This window comes from Melanaphis sacchari, unplaced genomic scaffold, assembly GCF_002803265.2.
Source record: "Melanaphis sacchari strain LSU unplaced genomic scaffold, SCAv2.0 Contig79_pilon_pilon, whole genome shotgun sequence".
NCBI classification, from domain to species: domain Eukaryota; kingdom Metazoa; phylum Arthropoda; class Insecta; order Hemiptera; family Aphididae; genus Melanaphis; species Melanaphis sacchari.
This window is the reverse complement of record NW_020271559.1, coordinates 134986-158701: the sequence shown is the minus strand read 5'-3', so window position 1 is coordinate 158701 and position 23716 is coordinate 134986. Positions and strand designations below refer to the sequence as shown.

At 27.0% G+C, this 23716-nt stretch overlaps 2 protein-coding genes across 2 annotated transcripts in view; both read right to left on the bottom strand.

Moving 5' to 3' along the window:
- Positions 1 to 7057: 7057 nt before the first annotated feature.
- Positions 7058 to 9464, bottom strand: LOC112601549. The gene is made up of 2 exons (XM_025349238.1): positions 9229 to 9464; positions 7058 to 7735 (listed from the first exon to the last, which is right to left on the bottom strand). The coding sequence occupies exons 1-2, from the start codon at positions 9462 to 9464 to the stop codon at positions 7279 to 7281; spliced, it is 693 nt and encodes a 230-aa protein (XP_025205023.1). The 3' UTR covers positions 7058 to 7278.
- A 10473-nt stretch (positions 9465 to 19937) lies between these two features.
- The window catches only part of LOC112601497, a gene marked incomplete at its 3' end in the record, with an annotated part of 80754 nt that continues 76975 nt past the window's right edge, over positions 19938 to 23716 (bottom strand). The window contains exon 6 of the mRNA XM_025349154.1: positions 19938 to 20325. Within this exon, the coding sequence (XP_025204939.1) occupies positions 19938 to 20325 (388 nt within the window). The remainder of the gene's footprint in view (positions 20326 to 23716) is intronic.

Sequence of the window (23716 nt, the reverse complement as noted above, 5' to 3'; positions counted from 1 at the left end):
ACACTATAAAATTAATTTTTGTATGTATTTTTGTGGAAGCTATTATAACCGACCGTTAGTTCTTTTATGCATTGAAATAAAATACATTGCATTAAATATATTTTACTATGTATAAAATCTTGTATTAAAAATTTTATTATTATATCCATATAATATTAGCTGGTTTATATAAATAATTATAAACTATATAGCTAAAAAAAAAAAAACTTATAAGCAAATTCTGAAGTAAAGAAAAATAATTGCCAATTTCTTGGAAATTACTAAACGCGTTTTAACTGTTTCGTTGAACCGATTAGGTACTCAACAGCAATTTTCTCATACAAATATACAATATTAGTTATAACTTAAAATATAATATACTATATATATAATGCATATATTATTATTATATTATGTGGCTATAATACATACACACCTATCCTTCTACCCATTCCATTTATAAGCAATGAGATATACGATTGATATAATACGTATGATGTACATATGTTATGACAATATAATAATATGCTTCAACTCGAGCTTAAAGAAAATTCTAATACATTATAATTAGCAATATGTATCATTATTTATTAATATGTATACAGGATTATTCATTGTGCGTGCTCACCCCCGTTTTTATACTTCAATAATGTATTTATTCAAATTATGATTTTTAAAAATTTGAAGTATGGATATCTACTAAAATACCAGATTTTCAATTAATTAAAAGTGTTATGCTATTTGAAAAATATAGCGATATAGACTTTTGATTTTTAAACGAGAATCTTTTTTTTTTTTAATTATTTATTTGTATTTTATTTTTTTATTTTTTTAAATGTTGATGAATCTAAATAAAAATTTGAACGAGTAGTTTCCGAGTTATTAATTATTAAATACTATATACTAAGAATTATAAAATAATCCATGATAATAGTTTTAATGATATGAGGGCTAAATAATGATATAATAATTTTAGTTATTATTTACTTAATACTTATATATTAAAATGTCATAACTTATAAAAATTATTAAATATATAGTAAATAGTAACTACTAGATAAAATATTACGTATGTTTAATATTTTTGTAAATCATTTTTAAGGATCATTGTCTCCAGTACATCAATAAAAATTTTAATGATTCATAAACTACTTGTTTAAATTCAAAAAAAAATATATTAACTTAACAGTGTATAGAAAAAAATGCAAGTTTTAATTTGAAAAACAGAATTTTTATCGCTACAGGATATTCCTGATGGCTGATATATCAGTATATGATATACAAAAAAATCTAAGTATTTAAAAATATGGCCTTTAAGTATATGTAATTATTTCAAAAATCAGAATTTTGATAAATTGATTCTGAGTGAAAAAAAAGAGGAGTGAATATAATTGATGAAAATTGTTTTGTATGAATTTGGCATTTAATATAATATGTATATATTATCTGTAACTTGAATATTATGCTGTATAGGTATGTCATTAGGCATAAATTATATTATTATATATTTTGATTATTTTTACTGTTGGCGACGACACGTCCGAAATATGCAAATGACGTTCACGCACCTACTATTTTAATTATAATTTATATCTTATAGGAAGTATATACACGTAGTATGTGTGCTCTGTAAAAAGTGTATACGGAGAAGAAATAATATAAAGAAGAAAAACGAAGATCTATTAACCGGACGTATACGTCGGAGAAAAAAAATTAAACGACAACGAATGCAGTCGCAGTGCCGCCGCAAAGTGATTAGTTTTAATATATGCGTAATCGGTTTCTGGGTAAAAAATAACTTATTATCGTACAACTGTTAAAATTGGTTCCCATAGGTTATCTTATTAAGATATGGCGACTGCGTGTCTATCCACCAAGATAAAAGAATTTGCATATATTTCATAATAAACTACACGTTGTTGTGAATTATTTGACAGAAAATATAATTATTCGGATAGCATACATACATCCATCCGCTCAAATATATATTGACTAAAATACAGACTTCTGTTTTTTCAAATAAAAAACCTTGCTTTTCTTATTGTAATTTATTTAGTGGATACTTTTTTGGAAAATTTTAATGTGTCTAGTGCCTACCTAATTAAAAATATAAATGAGTAGTTATTAAATTAGTTATATTAGTCATTAAAATGTTTATACTAAGGATAATAGTCCTTAAAAAATAAATTTAACGATTTAATCGTATACTAACTTCACACACACAATACACAGTTATACGTAATACGCTTTACGATATATTGTTTCGCTATCTTTATACATTAAAACTTTACATAATAAACCGTTTTATGTTATAAGATTGCAAAAGATAACGTATTAAAAATTATTTATTTATGTACACTATAAATATCATAGATTACGAAACGCAAATACACCACCATCAACAATATAACATGTTATCATTATATTGTACATTTATAAATGAGTGGTAAAAAATAGCATAAATATTCAAGGTCGCCACAGCGTGATTAAACATATTATTGTCACCCACTTTAAATGAGCAGGAGAAGAGTAAACTACAATTACAAACAAACGTAAGTACGCAATACAATCTTAATATCTGTATACTGCTAAAAACCCTACGTAATAAATATAAATTATTACTTAATATTTATTGTATCAATATATTTATATAATCGATTATAATGTTAAATACTATACACATGTGTATAACTAATAATATCATCAAATACGTAAGTAAAAATTTTGGGTTTTTAAAAGTAGAGTATATAATATTTAGTTTTAACCGTTTAAAGTAATTCATTATACATGTCCTATAAGTTATAAAAATATACTTTTTTTGTGTGTGTGGTGTTTTTTTTATTTTCATAGATTTCATCGTACGACAAATTGGTACACATATTTTTATTAAACCTAACTAATGATAATTAAACTTATTTTGTAGTCAAGTATCGTATAATAAACCGAGTTGGGTTAAGGTCTAATTCCATCATGGAGCAAACAATTTTTGCCAATTATTCCTTTAACCCCCTTCTCATAACCAGAAAAGTTTATTTTAGTACTTTAACTTATTCATGTATCCATAAATTCATCTAAATAAATCATTTTTAAAAAGCAATTTAAGTCAAATTGAAAATATATTACTAGTAAAAATTAATAATCTAAATAATTATAATACCTAATAGATTTACAATATTATCATCAAAATCTTCTATAATTGTTTTATGATTTATAGTTGAAAAAATAAAATTATTCTGTAGGTACCTATATCTTTTTTTCTGGATTTCATTATAGCAAATTTATGTATTCTTGCCACTTCATATCTTTGATTAAATCAGATTCAATACATAATATTGACAAATTGGAAATTTTTTTACGAATTAAAAATGATTTTAAATAATTTTTTACACATTTTAAGACAGAAAATGATCTTTCACCACTTACATTTGAAGAAGGTAGAGTACAAATAATTTTTAAAATAATTTTTATGTTTGGAAACGATGTTTCTAAAGACGATAGAATAATTAATTTATGTGATAAAGCAAATAATAATACTCCTTCCATTGGAAAATCTTTTACAAAACTTAAAAAAAAGTATTAATTCTTCTTCAAAATCTGTATTTAAATCTAAATTATATAATTCAACAAGATATTTTTATCTTCTATTTGAATATTTTGTCCAAGGTCTCATTTTCTAAGTTTAATATGAATCCAAATGTATTATTGATTTTAATATACATTTCCATTCTTTTATTTAATGGAAAATAAATAGTGGCAATAATTTGCAATATAAAAAGTTTCAGTTTTCGATTTTTCAATCCGAGTAAAATTAATTTCATCTGGGCTCAAACCGTAATTGTGTAATGTTGATTTTTTTTTTTTTTTTTTTTGGTTATGATTGTTAGAGATCAAAATCACTCAATACCACATCGAATTTCAGCTTTCTCTAAAAATATATGAAATTAATTTCTCATATTCTTATATATATATAATATAATATTTCAATGCACGTTATAGAGATATAACTATATAGATAAATCAATATTTTATGATTATAATGTTTTAGAAGTAGCATCAAAACGTTTTGAAATTGGATTCCACATAAATAATAAAAATAATAATTCTAAACTATTTATTTTTTTTATAAATTTAACGAGCTTCATAGCATATAGTCTAATATACAATTAATATATTTCTTCTAACGAATTTAGTATTTCTTTGTATCCTTTAATAAGGGATTTAAAAATGCCATATCTTAAAAACCACCTTGTTTTAAATAGATATTTTAATATTTTTAAAAAATCTGAATTTTTATCAAGAAATGTATCTAAAATTTCCCAACGACTTATTGAACCAATTAAGAAGTTATATAATTTAGGTGTTGTAAAAAAAAAAATCGCTCACTAAAAGCTTATAGTAAGTAGGTACTCTTATATACATTCTATGAATTGTAAATGGTAATCAAAAACAATAAGATGTTTGACAGTAATATCATCAATATGCAGGTTTTGTTCTAATGTAGTGTAGTCTGTCGGTCTACCTTTTTATGTAATCATTAATATGATTATCGAAAATTTCACAACCATAGGCCCCAAAAAATCTTTTTTTTTTTTTTAACAAACCGTTTCATGTAATATCTAGGTGAAGGAAAAACTTTGTGTCCACCATTAGATATTTAGATGTGATGCCAAAAAACAATGAGCATGAAAAATCAAAAGAAGTATGCAATTTTTTTTTTAATTTTACGGCCCACAGCTACCTGTTGATTTTTTTTTAAACCTATAGTATTACAGCTTTGTATTTTTATGTAATGTAGATGGTAGTGCATAATGAAATAAAATAGTCTAATTGTATTAATACTATTAAGTAAAATTATCTTATAAAAAATTTATATTTTATATTTCTATGTAATTCGTATCATATATACATTAATTAATTTTACAATTTTTTTTATTACCTTGATTTTAATTTCAGGAGTAGAGGAACTAAAATTTGTTTCGGCTTTCCACTACATGTTTTGACCTTAATGCGCGTCATTGTATTTTGGCAATAAATCAAAACGTAGTGATTTTTAAGTTGTTACCAAGTTTATGACAATTTTTTATAGTCATAATTATAATTGATGTATGAAAAGGCCAAAGTTCAGCTAGTACACGGGAAAAATATTTGAGCACATTAAAAAAAAATAATATTTAACCGCAGAAATTGAAATAATTAAATTTTTTTAAGTGTTTAAAATTAATAAATTATTGCTATTATTTTCAAGACGATGAAATGTTACAAGAAAGATTTCCTGTAAGTATATTTTAGGAATATAACCAAAAAAGTAAAAATAATATTACATGTTACCTCTACAGCAATAATTGTTTACAGTATCCGATAATTGTCCCAATGCACCTTACATTAATGCAGCTTTTAACCCAAATTCACAATATTTTATTTGTTGATTATTTTAAATATAATATTATACATTTTTTTTCTTGAATTATTAACGGTTTTTATACTTAATTTGAAATTAATAAAATACAATATTTTTATTCTTATTATTTTTTTTTAATATCACCACAAATTTATTATTTTATCATCCGAAACAAAACACGTGTTTGAATATCTCAGCATTCTCAGCATATAAAAAATGAATTTAATAAGTAGTTAATTTACTAATTATTATAGGTGTATTAGAATTTAAAGTTTTGGTGAGCAGAGTATAATGTAACTTTCGTAATCAACACTTTAAATACTTTTAAATAAAATTAACTAATCGCTTAAAATACTATTTTTATATATTTAAAATCTGAAAAAATATTTTGCCTAAGGATAATAAATGAAAAATATATAATGATGTCCATAAAAATAGATTTATTGTTATGAATTAAACCTGGAATTATGTAAAACAGATATATTTTTGAAATTGTTAATACTTTTGTATTAAATGTTTGTTACCTTTAAACGAATACAATTTCCTCTTTGTAAAAATCACTATTTGAATTATTATTGTATAAAACTCGAAAGTGTTCCTTTAGTCTACATATATAAGTGAATTTAATGATCTTGTTCACAGTTGTACGGTTCTCGTTAAAAAAAGCGAAAGAAATAATAACAAAATCTAAAAAATGTATAGTTTACAGCAGAATATTTAAATATAAATAACGAAATATACTAGTGATAATAAGCATACAAGATTTTATGATCACGAAATAATTTCTTGGAATATTTAGTATAGATAGTAATAAAATAAAAAATAATAAAATAAATTTGTGATAAATTTTCATCATATAAGCTACTGTACGTTAATCGTAAACTTAGAGAAAACAAAAGGAGATCAATATTTTGCTGAAAAATAAAGTATATGAAGATAGATTAAAGAATTAAAATATTACTTTATAGCTATTATGACTTGAATGATATAAATTATCTTGAAAACATAATATAATAGCCTATAACTTAGCTTTGAATAATATATCAGCAATAAACACATGATATATACTGAGTGATTCATTTATCGAACAACACTCAAAATTCGGACGATTAATTAATGAGTTACAAGTATTTAAAGTTAAGGTAAGCAGAGTAGTAGTGATAATTTTTCAGGGTACCTTTGTACTTCTTCACTCTGCTTACCTAAACCTTAAATACTTATAAATCGTTATACGAGTATATAACTACTCGTCCAAATGTCAATTTTTATACATAAAAATACTTCTAAAAATATTTTCAAAAATAATAGATATCAAAATAATGAGCGTTGTTCAATAAAATAATCACTTTGTATTGTTTAATAATTAGTAAACTATTAAATGTTTGATATTTAATTTTAATAAAAGATAATAAAAATATTACAATAATTATTACTAGCTGTGATTAGTCATAACACATTATACCTATCTCTTTCGATATTATATGTAAATATTTATTGGTTTGTACGAAAAAACTCTATTTACAATTGGGATAATAATTGTAAAAGTAGTGTTTAGTTTAAGAAAAAAAAAAATGAAACAATAAAAGTTAATAATATAAATAAAAAGGTACTTAAAAAAATGGGTATTTTAAATGTTTATAACATGAAAATAAAACATTTTGTTCAGATTTTTTTGTTTTTAGTTTTTACTTTAATAAGTGTGTTATTATACTTTCACTATTTTAGTTTACTTCATAAGTCAAACATTACTGTCGCTAATTTGTCCATTTTTTACATTACACTGCATACGATACGATTATTATTATAGTACAAAAGTTTGCATGGTATGTACATCATCTTATAATTTGTAAAAAATAATATATATTATAATTTATAAATATAATATAAAGTTGTCCATTATTTTATCGGCTGTTGCGACTGTTTCTGAATTTCCTCTTCAATTTCTGTCTCCACGACAATTGCCTCTTGGACTTCCGACGGCAGTTTGTTTCGTCCACATTCGCGTTCTTGTCATTACCCTTATCGTTGTCAACGTCGTCCGTTTCACGGTCGGTAGCAGTACACGACCAGCAACGTGACGCGCCACCGAAATATGACGACGACCAACTACGTCGGTTTAACGTCGTCCTGTCGGTCGTCATGACATTCGGATTTGTTTGAGATGCGTCCGGCTCGTTACCGCTGTTTATGTGGTGGTGGTGGTGATGGTATTCGTCCGACGAAAAATCGCCTCGACGGTCCGCGCACATGGACATGATTTCCTTCATTCTGTGTGGTATATTGCGTGTAGTCAGCTCGCGACACAACTCCGATATCGACTTGACCGATTGCAGTGCCGAAATAATTTGTTCTCTCTCCCTGCGCATCGTCACCAAGGCAACAGTATCATAATATGTTATAATTAATATCACGCACAATCATTGTCAAGGGCTATATTTTATTCTCAGTTAAGCGACTAATTTTTATTTTCACTGTATAAACATAGGAAAACCTCATTTAACTGCTTGTTTGTTTGTGGTTTTTTTTTTTTTTTTTTGGTTGGGGGGGATAGGTTGGGGAACTACTCTATATTATGATGCTATTCGAAGAAATCCATTTTCATTTTAAAATCTTTTGCTTCACGTTTTTCAAAGCCAAGTAACTTTTTACTTATTCGAGTATAAGTGATATTGAGAAAATAGAATACGATATTGCGCGATCAAAAACCTCCTCATTTTATGGTATCCATATAATGTCTATACTAAAATGTTTAACCTTCGTAGTTTTCCTACCCAAAAATATGTGCAAAAGGATAATTTCACCATAAAATAGTTGGTATTCTATTTAGTATTTACCATATAATACATGTTTTTTTGTATCGTATCTTATTTTAATTTATATTTTTAAGAAATGTCTTTAACTGCTAAGCATTACTGTCTGTTTGTAAGCTACCAGGTTAATAACCTTCAACAATTGGTATTGTAAGAAAGGGAATATTTGAAGAATATTCAAACTAATTTGACATTATACAAATACAATAAAATAATTATGCTTACATTGTAGAGATAAAAACAAACCAAAAGGGGATGATTCACGCGTCTGTAGACTATAGAATAAATAACATCTGAGAGAACGTTTAAATATTATTAAAAGCTAGGAATGACCTTGTGTTAGTTTTAATTAAAACGATCAGAAGAATTAAATGTGTATAGGAATATGATATTTATAATCTTTTGTACTAAAACTACAAATAACGAAACATGATATTTTGTACGATATGACGGTTGACGAATGAATTAAAACATGTTGTGGATTAGTTAACGATGTAATAAGAGAAGTTATGTAGTATTATATTAATGTATTAGGGAATATATAATACGATTTCCATGAAGAGAGTGAGAATTTATTCAGATTTTATCTCGATTTCGGCAAACAATGTGATCAGAGCAAATTAATAGCTCCACAGGATATCAGTAAATCGTTTTTTTTTTTATTCCCATCGAAATTATTTTGTATTATTACATTATAGTCGCATCAATTTATATAATTATAACATATGTTTCATAAATATTTCATATACAACCTTACATATCAAATGCATATTTTGTTATGACAATAATACAATTATGAGATATTTTCTCTTAAATGTGTCTTTTTTTAAAATAAATATTGCTAAAATAGTAATAAATCAAAGACATTTACAAACGAGTCTTTTTTCGCAGAACTGCAATTTGAAAATGCCTATCTATACTTACCGAACCACTATCACGATAACATGACATTATATATTCATATTATTTGATATTACTACAATATATATATATATACATATTTATATATTATCAGTTCTTGTACGCGCATGACTTACATACTTGTGTATGGGAGAATTCGTTCTGGACGAGTTCCATGTGTAATAATTGTTGATGGCGACGACGCTTTCTGAGTTTGAAGGTTGCGTACTATTATCATTATCGTCGTCGTTCAATGGATAATCTGTGGTCAGGTCTTGTCTTGTGACCACACGATGATCGAGCCGCTCGCCGTTGAGTAACTTAAGCAAGTTTGACGTCGAGTCTTTGCAATGCGCTGTGTCCTTTGACGATGACATGCAGAGAGAGTATAATACTATAATTTAAATATTTAATATATATATATATATAAGCAAGCATGCGAGTTAAACTTGTTAGTTTGTATACATTTTTTTGTCTTTGAAATGCATCGATATATTACAACCAATAGCATAATCATCTCGTAGTGAGAAGGTTGGGGGAGGATGAACGATTGATCACCCCTTTTTTAAACAGAAAAAAATCAAGAGTCTTTATTTAGTCGGTGATATTTTGTTGTCTAATATCAAATAACATTAGTAAAAGACCCATATGGTTAATTTTTAAAATACTCCAAATACGCCACGCATTCGTTACAACGGCAGCTGCAGCAGCAGAGGAGTATATTTTGAGGATTAACGTCTTTGTTTTGATTCGAATTTTGCTTATCGCCCACCATATCTCAAATACGCCACTGCTACTGCAGGACACAGTATATTATTATAATAACTATTAAGCAATGAATATTAGGTACTATTATTAACTCACTGCGATTTATTTGACCCGTTTAGACTGTTATTATAATAATTTATTGTTGATGCGTATAAAACTCTAGAATTTATTGTTTTTAAAGTGTATTGTAGTGTAAATTTTCATTTGATAAGATTTTTTTTTCCATTCCGTTTTGTTATTATGGTAACGCACAACTATATAATTTATTATAATCGGATAGCGCTGAAACCATATGTTGTATATTTCATGGTCGTTGTTGCCAAATATAGTACATGGATATAGGGTATAATAACGAACATACAGCAATATTTTTGTGTAAGATGAATGTAATGACACGCCATCGTAATAAATAAAATTAAAAATAGATAAATAATTAATAACGACCAGATTTTCAAGCGCAGAAAACGGGCACCCCTGATATAAATCTTCATCTATGCTGACAAAAGGGACGAGCTATATCTTGAAGTGACGTATTAAGAAATCAACGCATTTTTGTAACAGTTAACCGTAAGACGTATGACTTTTTTTTTACATCAGTTGCACTGAGAAGGATAGCAGAGACGGGTTTTGTTGACAAAGTGAAAACTATTTCTTAGAAATTCAAAAACCTTTGATGAAAGTCACTGCCCCTTACTGCATGTGGAGTTGTTCTTTTCAAGTCAGTGCATATGTTCCAGCCACCTCAATAACAAAAACAACAAATCTTGAATATCTCGAATACCGAGTCCAATACGCAACGTCAGGTTTCTGTCTTTTTAATAAGTCATTATCAGAGATTTTTTTTTTATATTTGACTCGTGTAAATTTAATGCATATTTTCCGTCACTTATAGGCTGTAATCATACTACACCATATTCTACAAATAGTTCAGATCCACATAAGACTAATTTACATGTTAAAATTTTACAAAAAATTTACTGTGCTTATTTATTTGATCGATTTTCTAATACATAACCTCGAGAGCCTTTTGAACAACTGGAAGAAGGTAATAGCACAATTTTATTATGTGTATCTGATGAATGATAAATTCCTCTATCACTATTTACTAGTGAGTTATCAGGGTTTTTAAAAAAATTGTTTATTTAAGCTTTACACATTTTGTTTTTGTGTTATTGCAAAGAACTTACAGCTCAATAGAAATTTAATCGAGTTATCTACATAATATACGTAAGCTAAAAATTGATCAAGTGCTTTATAAAAAAAAAAAAAAAAACATGTCATCTAAATATATTTTATTACATCATTCGTTATTTTATAAAAATGTGCGATTTCTGAGTTTGTTGTATGATACAAAATCGAATGGCACATATATTTATTAGATTTTTTCATATCTACCACAATGTGCAGTAAATAAAATAAATATATTATACGGCGAAATATAAGACAACGGCGATAGTAAAACATGTACGATAATAATAATAATAATAATACGCGTTTTCGATATGAATTCAATTAATATATTAGTACACTAGTATACGATATACTCGTATAAAAATCACATTGTTGTAAACTGAGTTTCGTTTCATTCTCCCCTCCATCGCCATCATTCACCACCCCTATTTTCTCATAAAATATATTTTGCTACGGATGCCGTAGCAGCTGTGGTATAATAATGTCGTATTTGAGTAAAACTATTGGCGGCCGACTATCATTTGAGACTTCGGTCATTCATGATCTCCGATTACGCAATAAATATCGAATCAAGTTTACGACACACAAAAGTCGAGTCACATTTATTTCGGATTTTTTATTATTATTATTATTATTACACGAGTATTCATACAATTTTTAGATAAAAAAAAAGGAAATCGATAATTTATATATAGTTGCAACGCCTTACACTTTATTTTCCGCTGCTTGAACGTATTTTTTTTCCACGTATCCAAGTTTACTACCAGATAAATCGGAATAATGCATTTAATGTAAGACATTCGATAATTTAAAAAAAAAAAAAACATTTTTTTATTTTTATTATTTACTATTTTTCATCATTGTCATTTAAAAATAAAAATAATATTTTAGAAAAGTAAATAGGGCGATGTTATACAATATTACGACACACAATTTTAGTCTCCACTTCTTCACTCATCCAAACTGAATCAATTTTATAAAGAATAACGTTATTTATCCAAAACTTGATTTTTAGAAATCAGAATAATTCGAATATTATGTGCTTTGAAATATGAAATTAAAAATATGTATTGTCATTCATAAAAGTAAAAAAAAGAAACAATAATAAATGGTAGACATTCTTAAAAATGTGTTTATTGTAACGATTTAAAATTACAATAAGTTATACATTATAATATTATGTACTTGATCTTATTGCGCGAAAATTTAAATGAGTGAATAGTTTAAATAAAACGATTTTTTCAATATATTTTTTCGTCGTGTCTAAACAATAACAACGATGTTTGTATTTTAATACGTTACGACATTTTATTGTACGCTATTATCAATAATGTTTTATGATCATTCTGATTAGTGATTGATGGTAGGTCATTCCTTGAACGGTATCGTCGGTATGGATAGTTTTCAGATATGAAGTCACTTTAAACAAAAAGCTAGCTTATTATGGTGTATGACGTATTGCTTATAAAAACGCCGTGGCATTCGATAGAAATCATCTGTGGTATGCGTCTTACGATTACAATAATATTATTATAATATTCTGGTAATAAATTACTATATAATATTATGGTATACCAGTAAACAGTAAATTTGTGAACGAAATTTTTTTTTTATTGTTATTACATTTAAGGCAACCAAGCGAATAACTCAAAATTTTAATGCTTTTTATGTACATGTACACGTACCTAAAATATACGAATTAAACCTACTGGTATTATTTATTTCTATTCCAACCCAACCGGACACACGCCGTTGCGCCAATATGTGGTTTAACACTTAGACATTTGTTTTTAATCCAAATTTATATTTTTATATTTATACGACACTTGTTTTAAAATAAAATAACACGTTTAAACGTTACGCACGGCAATAATATTATGTATAATATATTTAATAATTATGTATTTGTGTACTAGCAATGGAAATTATCATTAAATTCTGTCGTAAATTGTTTTAAAAGACCATCGAAAGTATGCAATTGCTGTCTATATTATTTATAATATTATATATACATTAAAATATAACCAGTATTAAGTACATGCTGTACACCGAGTAATAAAAATAAAACGGTCGAGGTTTAAATATTAATATCACGATATATTAATATTAGCGTTTATTTTTATATTAGCGTTTTGTAGAATACCAGAATTCGTGTAAATATACCTTCAGGTGATACTTTTACATGATACTATAAATATATTATTAGTAATAATTACCTATATAATATTAATGTAGTATACGCGTGTCTCGCGACATTTCGATTTAACATATTATTATTTTCTATATCTGAGTGCCTAATCGTTAACTAATACGATCGTTATAGATCATAGTTTTAAAATTATTATATACATGGCCAAAATCATCTATTTTTGGACATATGATTAAGACTGATTAATACATAGATCGTCATTCGTCATGAATCATGATACATTCTCAAACGTTCATATATAGCGTCAATCTTTTGGCGTGACGATGTTTAACGCTTTTATAGAAATAGTCCTTAAAGATGAAAAGACAGCAAATTTTTCGTCAACTTGATTATTGTATCAGTTTCAAGCCAAAATAGCGCCCCCATGCTGGGGTTATTAAAAAAAAATATATATATAGATGTAGATAGGTGATGTCTTAGATACATTATTTTGAGTTTGTATACTTTGAAATTTCTTAATTGTACCTAAATAATTAACATTCAGACATGTATGTACATCAAAACGTGGTTTGATTACACAATAAAATCTATAAAAAACGATTTCGTTTTCGTTTTTCTTTCGCCCGATATTTTGTTGACGTAAAATCACAGCCTTAATAGTTTTTTTGCACTGTATATGCTCATTAAATAGTTGTAGTATTATAAAGTTTATAAACAGTTTTCAAATACTTATTAAGTTGTTATAGTATCATGTATTTTCAAATACTTGGAGATTTTTAATGCAATTTAGAAGTATCCTTCAGTGTTTGTATTGATTATCGAACAAATTTCTTTTTTAAATGAGAACCTAACTTTTTTACTATAAACTGTTCAGTAACTAACTGAGGACTAAAGAAATAAGGATATAATAATAGCTCATTGTGATAAAAATACTATTATTTTAACATTATATTAGGTACACTTTTATTAAAGCTGGACGATGGTTTTTTGTAAAATTACGACTTTGGCTATAGTAATACCGAATTATATATAACTGTTAATTCTGATTGTATTTTAATTTAGTCATACCGATCGCGATACTTAGATTCAGAATATTTTTTTTTACACATATAAGTATACTTATAAATATATATTATTATTAATGCAGTGGCACATTATACATCACTTAATATTCTTCCGGGATGAAAAAAAATCAAATGAGGTTATTGATACAATATTGGGATAGGTAATAAGAATTTTTTCCATGCGTAAAAATATATGCGCGCTAAACGATTAAATCGTATTTCCACGATCGTACTACAATAATAATAATAATAATACTATCGTAATACGTACTATAAATAATGTGATGATGATAATCACAAAAACACGATATTATTTTAAAATAAATTATATTATTAACGTCACTTCCCGAATGATTAAAATAAATATCATCTTCTCGGTGACACGTAAATATAGCTTAACACTCGTTTGCGGCTTTAAAATATATTATAATTTATAAGTTAAAACACAGAAATTATACCTATAATATGACATTTCACCGTAGTTTTTCATGTATGAAATTGATATAATATTGTAAAATTTTAAATCGATTTCACTGTGGATGGTCGTCAGTATCCATGATAATGATAGAATAATAATAATCATAGCCTATTTCTATAATAAAATACAGCTTCGTAGTAATAACGTATTCAAAGTATTTGCAAATACTCCATTGATACTACTATTGCCAGTAGTGACCTTAAGAAACATTTCACGGACTAAAGCCGAGTTCACAACAACGTCGTCTGTCGCATGTCTTTTATCGTATTTTACAGATTAACTGTTGTACAATAAATTATCATTCACTAACCTTGATCTACCAGAAAATTTCTAGAGTCGAGTCGAGCTCAATTTTTAGTCGCGAAACGGCAGACGACGGCGTATCATTTATAGGTAATGACTTTTTTTTATAGAGTAAAACATATATTACCTAGTAACTTATTAGTTGGGGTCGGTCAAGAAGAGCGTATATTGATTCTACCGATTAAATATCAACTACTGAATGCTGTTCGCATTAAGCACCTATAATTTCACAGTATTAGTTTTTTTTAAGTATACAAAAAAATAAAAATTTAATAATTTATATCAATAAACCATATTTGAAATTTTTTTTTTTGAAAATTATATATTTGTATAACTTAAAATTATTGTAAACAATACATTTATAAAGACATTAATAGTTTTTATATAAATGATATGATAAGTGATTCATGACAAAAATTCACATTTCTGCCACGTAGTTTAAATGTGAATTTTTTTAACATTATTTCGTACCTAATTTTTAGTCAATATCGATCTAATTCACAAAAGTGTCCTAAAGTTCGCATGTTCAATAATTTTTAAAATTTAAATTGTTATACTGAATTTTTTAATTTTTTCATCCCAACCTAATTTTTTTTTTTATAAATTCAATGTTAAATAAATATATAATTATAATATTATAAATATTATAACTAGTAGGTATTTGGTAACCTACATTTTCTAAATAAAAAATGTATTTTTATTATTTTTATCGCTAAACTCGTTTAAGTTTTTGTATATTTAAAAACAAAATAAGATTATAGAATCAATAGATAGTCAATATTAACAGTAACCGATGGAGTTAATAAATCCTTGTCGGGAAGGCCGACGACTTAGGTATCCATATTTCATATTATTTATGTTAGTGGTAGATACAGAACATGATTCGTGTTAGTCATCTAATAGTGCTGGGTGAGAGGAAAGATAAAATAGCTTGTACTAACCTTTATTATAACAATGTAATGTAGATAATTTGCGAATGACTTAACTATTTTCCTCGATAACGTATAATAATATATGTCAACATATTATATTTCATTATAAACTTAATAAAATAATATTAAAAAAATGTTTTACATGTTTTATTAATTAACAAAACTTTATAAAATTTGATGAGGCGTAATGATGTATTACTGAATATTAAAATGTCCACGAATTCCGATAAACTGAGTTTTAATCGTATTATTCTAGTTGGATAATATCTGCATGTATTCTGTAGACTGACTATATGTGGTAAGACGGTATACTAGGTACACTACACAAATATAAATTTGGTTGTTACATTAAATAACAACGACATATAAGTAATGATAGATTGAAAATAAAACTCAAACAATTAATTATAATATCTTCTTTATTAATTTATTAAAAAAGTGCGTTTAAATGTTTCAATTATCAAACAATAATCTAAATTGTGCGTATATATATATTATATATATAAATATAAATATATACATATTATATGTTTATATAAATCGGAATCAGTTTAAAAAAATTACAATATTATTGCAATATAGTATCTGTAAAAGCGAGTTCGTACATAATTATTTCTCGCATTTTGAGAAAATATTGTGTTTTGCTCCTAACGATCTAAATTCTATAGACAACACATAAATGTTGGTATAAATGCATACATAAAACGCCGTCTAACAACATAATGTCAAAAGTTGTAACAATTTGTATTAATATTGTTGTTCATCGTTTCAATATGAATTATAAATTGATGTATCAGAAAAAATAAATTAGACTAATAAATTTTTATTAGATAAAATAATAATATGATCGAATGTTGAATAAGATTTTTATTCGGTGAATTTGACCAGAAATGTATGTAGTTTGTTAAAATATACTTATCTAATTGATATCAAACCATTCGCAAAAATTTATATCTGATACTCGGAATATATTAATTATATAACAATCTAACCGTACAAATGAATATTAAAGTTAAATTAATCGTTGTGTAACCAATGTAATACAATAGTAATAATAATAATGTAGGTCTTGGTCAAATTCTCTACACTCGTAATCCCGACAAATTAAATACGTTTTAGTTAAGCTATATAGATCACTTATAATTATATTATACTTTTATCATTGATATATTATATATATATACATATATAAATAATATAAGTATTATTGTTGCATGTATATAGGGTGATTTTCAGCTCATTATTTTAGAAATCACTAACGTTTTTGAAAATATTTATTTTAAATCATTTTAAAACAATATTTTTAGAAAATAAATATAATTTTACTAATTTTTATATACTTATTAATCGTTTTTTTTTTTTTTAATTTTTACTCTTGAATGAAAAAATAAATTTTTATTTTATATTCCGAAGCAGAATATTATGCGGAGTATTTATAGTTTGAAATTGAAATAACAGATTAGTGAAACAATTTGCGAAAATTATTCCACTTCGTTCATTTAAAATGTATTCATTCATTCATCAAAATTCAAATACTTATACCTCATAAAATACTAGTCAAAAATTTTGTGTAATTTTAAAATAGTAAAAATATAATTTATTTAAAAAAATGTTTAGCTATTTAAAATATATAATAAAAATATTTTTAAAAACGTTAATAGTTTTTGAAATAATAAGTGTTCAACATAAAATGAATCACCTGGTATATACCTCAATCTGCTTAAAATAATAATAATTGTTCATTTATTTTTTTTATTTAAAATAAAAATTTGAAGGGATTTTGAGCGTATTCTTATTAATATGAAGTCGATAAAAGCACGCATGATATAGTTATAATAATAATATAGTTGAAATATAATTTTATGCATTAACTATTCCACTACGCAGTAAAATATGTTTTATTATTTTGTGCTATTAAATAGGTACATAGTCGTTGTCTGGATAAAAACTTGAATATAAAAATATTTGTATATAGATATATTAAGTCTGTGCGCATGCACACAGACACTTGTGTGTGCGCGATTGACATTTGTTATGTAACTATTGGCTTTGTTATGTAACATTTACAATGATGCAATTATGTATGGCAAAACAGCTTAATGAGTCGTTAATATATAATATATATGAAATGAACCAAAATTTAAATTGACAAAAAACAAAATATACAAATAAAAAAAATAAATATTTGATAATTAAATTATTATAATAGTTATACATAATAATAATATGTATGTGTATATATATATTAAAAGTAGTAAATAAATAAACAACATAAAATGTACAATAATATTGTAGTCAATAAATATGCATGCATATGTACATAGTGTACAACGTACATACTTACTATATCAACACGGTAATAATATTAACAAAAAATAAATAAATATACACATACAATATCTATGTCAATATCTTTATATATCCATATCATATATTTTAATGTATACATAAATGTACACTTATAAAGATTGAAGAATACATATATTATGATATATTTGTTATGGTGTACAACTGAATGATGAAGGAAAAAATCAGGATAAAAAAAATAAAAATAATAAGTTAATAATGCTGGTGCTGAAGAAAAGGATATTATATTATATAATATTAATTTAGAAGCATATTAAGTTATAAAAAGATATTATGTATATATAAATATAAAAGTAGTAAGACGTAGCGCTTTTGTTTGATAAAAAAAAAAAATTAACATGTTATAATTCATCTCGAAGATGATAATTATAGATCGAGGTAACGAGTATGTATATAATATAAAACAAAAACATTTATTATTTTTTTTTTTTAATATTATAATATGCACTTATTATATTATGTAGTATATATATATACTTATACCTATCTACCTACCTATCGTTGCAAAGCAGTCGTAATTACTTAACAATATTACCTATTCATAAGCCTAAGGTAACATTCGAATGACTATAAACAGTATAATATTATATATTACTATTATAATAACCGCTCGCTACATTATAATGTATATAAAATATATATGAATAGTCGTGTATTTTATTATTTTATTTATTGAATTAAAAATTGTTTTTAAATATATGTATATATATAATATATTAAAAAAATAATTTGTAGCGATGTATAAATCAATGCTATTTTTGTAATGTCTTTATGAATTGTGAGTGTGCGGTATCCATACGTGAAAGCGCTAATGCACCGGTGAGCGTATTATTTAGGGCAAAAGTAAATGAAAATATAAAAACGGAGGAGGAAGAGTGACGAATGAGAAGAAGAAGAAGAAGAAGAGAAAGAGGAAGAAGTAGAAGAAGAAAAAAGGAGCAGTAGAAGAAGAATAGTAATAATAAGAAGTGGAAGACTCGCGCGGCATGACGTGCGCACGTGTGTTACGTTGGATTAAAAAACAAACTAAAAGCGATAAGAAAATAAAAAATAAAATAATCTAGTTGTAAAATATGGCTGGTAGTTTTTTTTTTTTGTTTTTTTTGGTTTATTTGGCATAATGTCATAAAAATATAATATAATACAGTGAAAAAAAATATCTAAAAATTTATGGGAGGAAAAAAACAATCGGCGTCGAGTCGAAAACGAATGAGAGGCGTGTCGGCGGCGTACACGATAATATTAATAAATATTAGATAAAATATTTAATACATTTAATATTAATAACGTGCGTATACATTATACTATATATACCTATGTATATTATATTAAAATAAATTGTGCGTAGGCGCGCGACGACGAGGGAACACGACGACACGAAAAAAAGGGTCTTCGTCGTCGTCGTCGTCTATCGAATAGGACTCGCGGAACACACCGTGCTCGGCGGCAGTGGCGTCGTCACCGCTTGGCCGCCGCCGTATATCGTCGTCGGCGTCGTCTTGGTGGTCATCCATCGCTCAGTGTTGCGACCTGCTCTTGCCGCCGCCTGCACCACCGCCACCGTCACCGCCACCACCGCCGCCACCACCGCCGCCGCCACCACCACCGCCGCCGCCGCCGCTGCTTCCCCCCGCTACGCCGCCGTTCTTCCGCCTCTGCTTTTGTTGCTTTTTCTTGGGCGACTGCACCATGCAGGCGCACCCGCTGCGCACCTTTATGTAATCCAATTTCCAAACGTTGTTGTCGTTCGGGAACAGCGACTGGAACGTCTGCTTGCCACCGTTGCTGTTGTACTGTCCACCGGCGCCCACGCCGACGCCGTGGTGGTGCCTGGCGTTCTCCTCGCGCACGATCGCGTACGAATACGAATACCGTTGCACGCACGTCGAATGGCCGTGCAGTTTGCGTTCCATGAACAGGCACGGCTTGCCCTCGACGCCCGGCTTGCACGACACCTCGTAGAACCTCTGCTTGTCGGCCCCGTCGCTGAAACAGACATTGATGTGACGACGATATTATTACGTTACGACAAAAACAACAACAACAACCGTATATGGGCAAGAATAGCGCGTGTTTGAGATCAGGGACGTCGAGTTTTGGATACGCACCGGACTGTCGCGAGGCTTTTCCGGCACATTACAAGAACCCCAGACCTCCCCAAAAGTGAAAAAAATAAATAATAATATTCTCGCTACGGCCCAAATAGTCTGATAAATCATAAATATTTAAACGCCGCGATTAATACGCGTACACAATAATATGAGGTTTTTATTTTTGGAATACATAAGTCATTATTTAATGATAATAATTAGTAATAAATACAATGTCATCAATTCGTATACACGACAGAACCGTGCGCTATCACTCATTTTGATATTAAGTACAATACTTACGCGTGTAATACAAAAATACAATCTATAATATGACGTCTAGTCTAAAGTCTAAACGCATGTCTACATAATATAAACACCTATCGAGTATCGAGTAGTTGTAGTAGTTGATGATCGGACATACGATTTGGTCAATCGACGCGTATAAAAACTATTGCGTACGAATTAAAAACGACGATAATCTTGTATTTTTGTAAATATTTGTATTAGGTAGTGAGTAAAATTTTCACTATAGATGATGTCGACGTAGTGTCTGTTTTGTCTCTCTGACCTACGCAAATATGACGAATATATTTGATTTCGGTAGAGCGGTTACTTCCGTGTTGTTAGTTTTAAATTTTCAATTTTAAAGTGAATTCATCTGTGTTATATAATTTAATATTGAGATCATTATCTGTATTCATTTGTTAACTTTTTATGATATTCAGATTTTTATACAAGTTATATAATACTCATTTAAAATATTACACTTGTTAACGTACTCAATAAATTGCATAAAAAAAAAAAAAAAAAATTGAAAAACGCAATTGTTTGCTGAAACAGAATGAGATACCAAATAGTGAATCGACATACTCTGAGCACCGCGATCATAAAAAATAGAACCGGAAGGAAGACGTTCTTTTCTAAACGCCTTCTATACTATCCTATAGATATATTATTATTATTATAAACATTTCGTTTAAACGTAAATCGTTTTTTTTAGTTTTTTGTCTTTCCGCTCGCAATGACGCACACGTATATATTATAATAATAATAATAATAATAATAATTATTATTATTATTATATAGAAAGCCCGCGCAACGGTTTGAAAACGTTTTCGGAAATGCAACGCAATAAAAAAATTGGAAACGAGATATCGTCGTCGTCTCTCCGTTCGTCGTTTGTTTTAGTGTCAGAATATAAAATATTATATGCCTATTCACTGCCGACGTACAGATCTTAGATGATTTGGTATATATATTATTATATTGTATAGGCCACATAATAGGTATAAGCATATGCGTGTGTAATATAATACTATATCTATGAGCTCGCGTGGAAGATAACGAATATCGATAATATTATATTATGTTATGCCGCCACGCCACGCCGTGTCGTATGCGTTTAATCAAAAAGTCGTAAAAATTAAATTAAATAAAAATGCCATACATAATATATTAATCGTTTGCGTTTGTTTAGGCCATTGTGCGTATAATACCTGCACAAAATATAAAGATAATATTATACGAGTATATTACGAGCATATTATTACGAGTATATCAATTGTATTCAGAACCCCTCTCGCAAATGTAATACTACATTCTGCAGTCAAATGAGTATTATATCTATAGCACAATATTATTTTATAAATAAGATGATCCCCTGAGTATGCCCCTCCCATCTACAATGAATTTATTCAAATTCTGATTTTTAGAACCTTTAAGTATATTTTAAATTATTTAGATTTGTTCATACTATTATTATGGAGTGTCTTGCGATGATACTAACTTTTTGTTTTTATACGGAAATTACATTTTCTCCCTGTGAATTATTAATTAGATGACTTTATTAAAAATTTGTACTTATCTAAATTGAAATTCGAAAGAGTAATTTTAATTTAGTGTACTAAAGATGATAATTCGTATCAATTAATTTGAATTGTACAAGAACTATGACGGATTGAAAACTTGAGCATAATTTATTATTAACGTGAATTTATTAACATTTTATAATTTGTGAAAATCAGGTCGAGTAATAGGTATAATAAATACTATATAGAGTAATAGTACGTCCATTTTATATTTTTGTAAAACCATTTTTAAAGACTATTATTATTATCTTTCTAGTATAATATAAATATTAACAACATTCTTATTTATATACATCAACATTTTCAAAAAAACACTGCTTAAAAATTTACACTAAAAAAGTTTAGTAAGCTCGTATAATAGGGTTATAGGGGCGACTAACATGAATATGTTTGCGAGCCATGTGAATAAATACAATGCTGTTAAGAGCCAACATTTTTATGAATACATTTTTTGTAATTTATATAAATTTTGATTTTTTAAACAAGATAGGAGTCACATTTAACCATGATGAGAGCTACACGTTCACCACCCCTGTTATATTTTATATATAAAATAGAATCATCCTGTGTATAAATGTATATAGTATATGCGTTGTAATAGACCTCGTGTGTGTATGATCCGAAGACGGATGAAATGAAACAAATATTGATAGCTTGTGTAGGTATAGAATAAAATATATAAATATATAATACTCGTATAGTATTATTTTATATTATGTTTATCGATAACGATGAATGGTTACAATACTATTGCGTTGTTAGCCGAACTTAGAATATATTTTATTTTGTATGTATATATTATTATAGATGTCCTTCGCGTTAATTTATTTCATTGGTGGTTTAATTAATTCGTGAGTATGGTGGGGTATCGCAAAAACAAATGACTGATTTTCGATATTGGATAAAATCACAATTTTTCAAACAACGATTAATAATGTAAATAAAATGGTTGAAAAATAAGTCATTTATAGATGATTCGATGTTTGTTTTGTAGTAGTTGATCGGATTTTAAAGCTGAGCATCTCCAAAACACATACACACAAATAACAATATTCATAATATTATAATGCAGTGGTTACAATAAAAACCACTTCGATCATCATGATTATTATCTCAAAAATGACCATGTTTTTTCCCACGCTAAAATCATTTTCTTACGCTCCACGAGGTCTGATTTATTATCCGTGTGGTTGATTCGTTTTTAATACAAACAAGTTTTATTAGATTATTATGGTACAAATAAAAAAAAAAAAAAATCATAACAAAACGATTATCGTGAACTTTTAGTGTGATAATTTACGAATTTTGTATGTTTTAAACGTAAGCATGCAAGAATGCAAGAGCTATTATAAAATAAACACGTGTATATCACAATTTATTATCATTAAATCCAGTTAGAATTTTGCGTAAAGAATC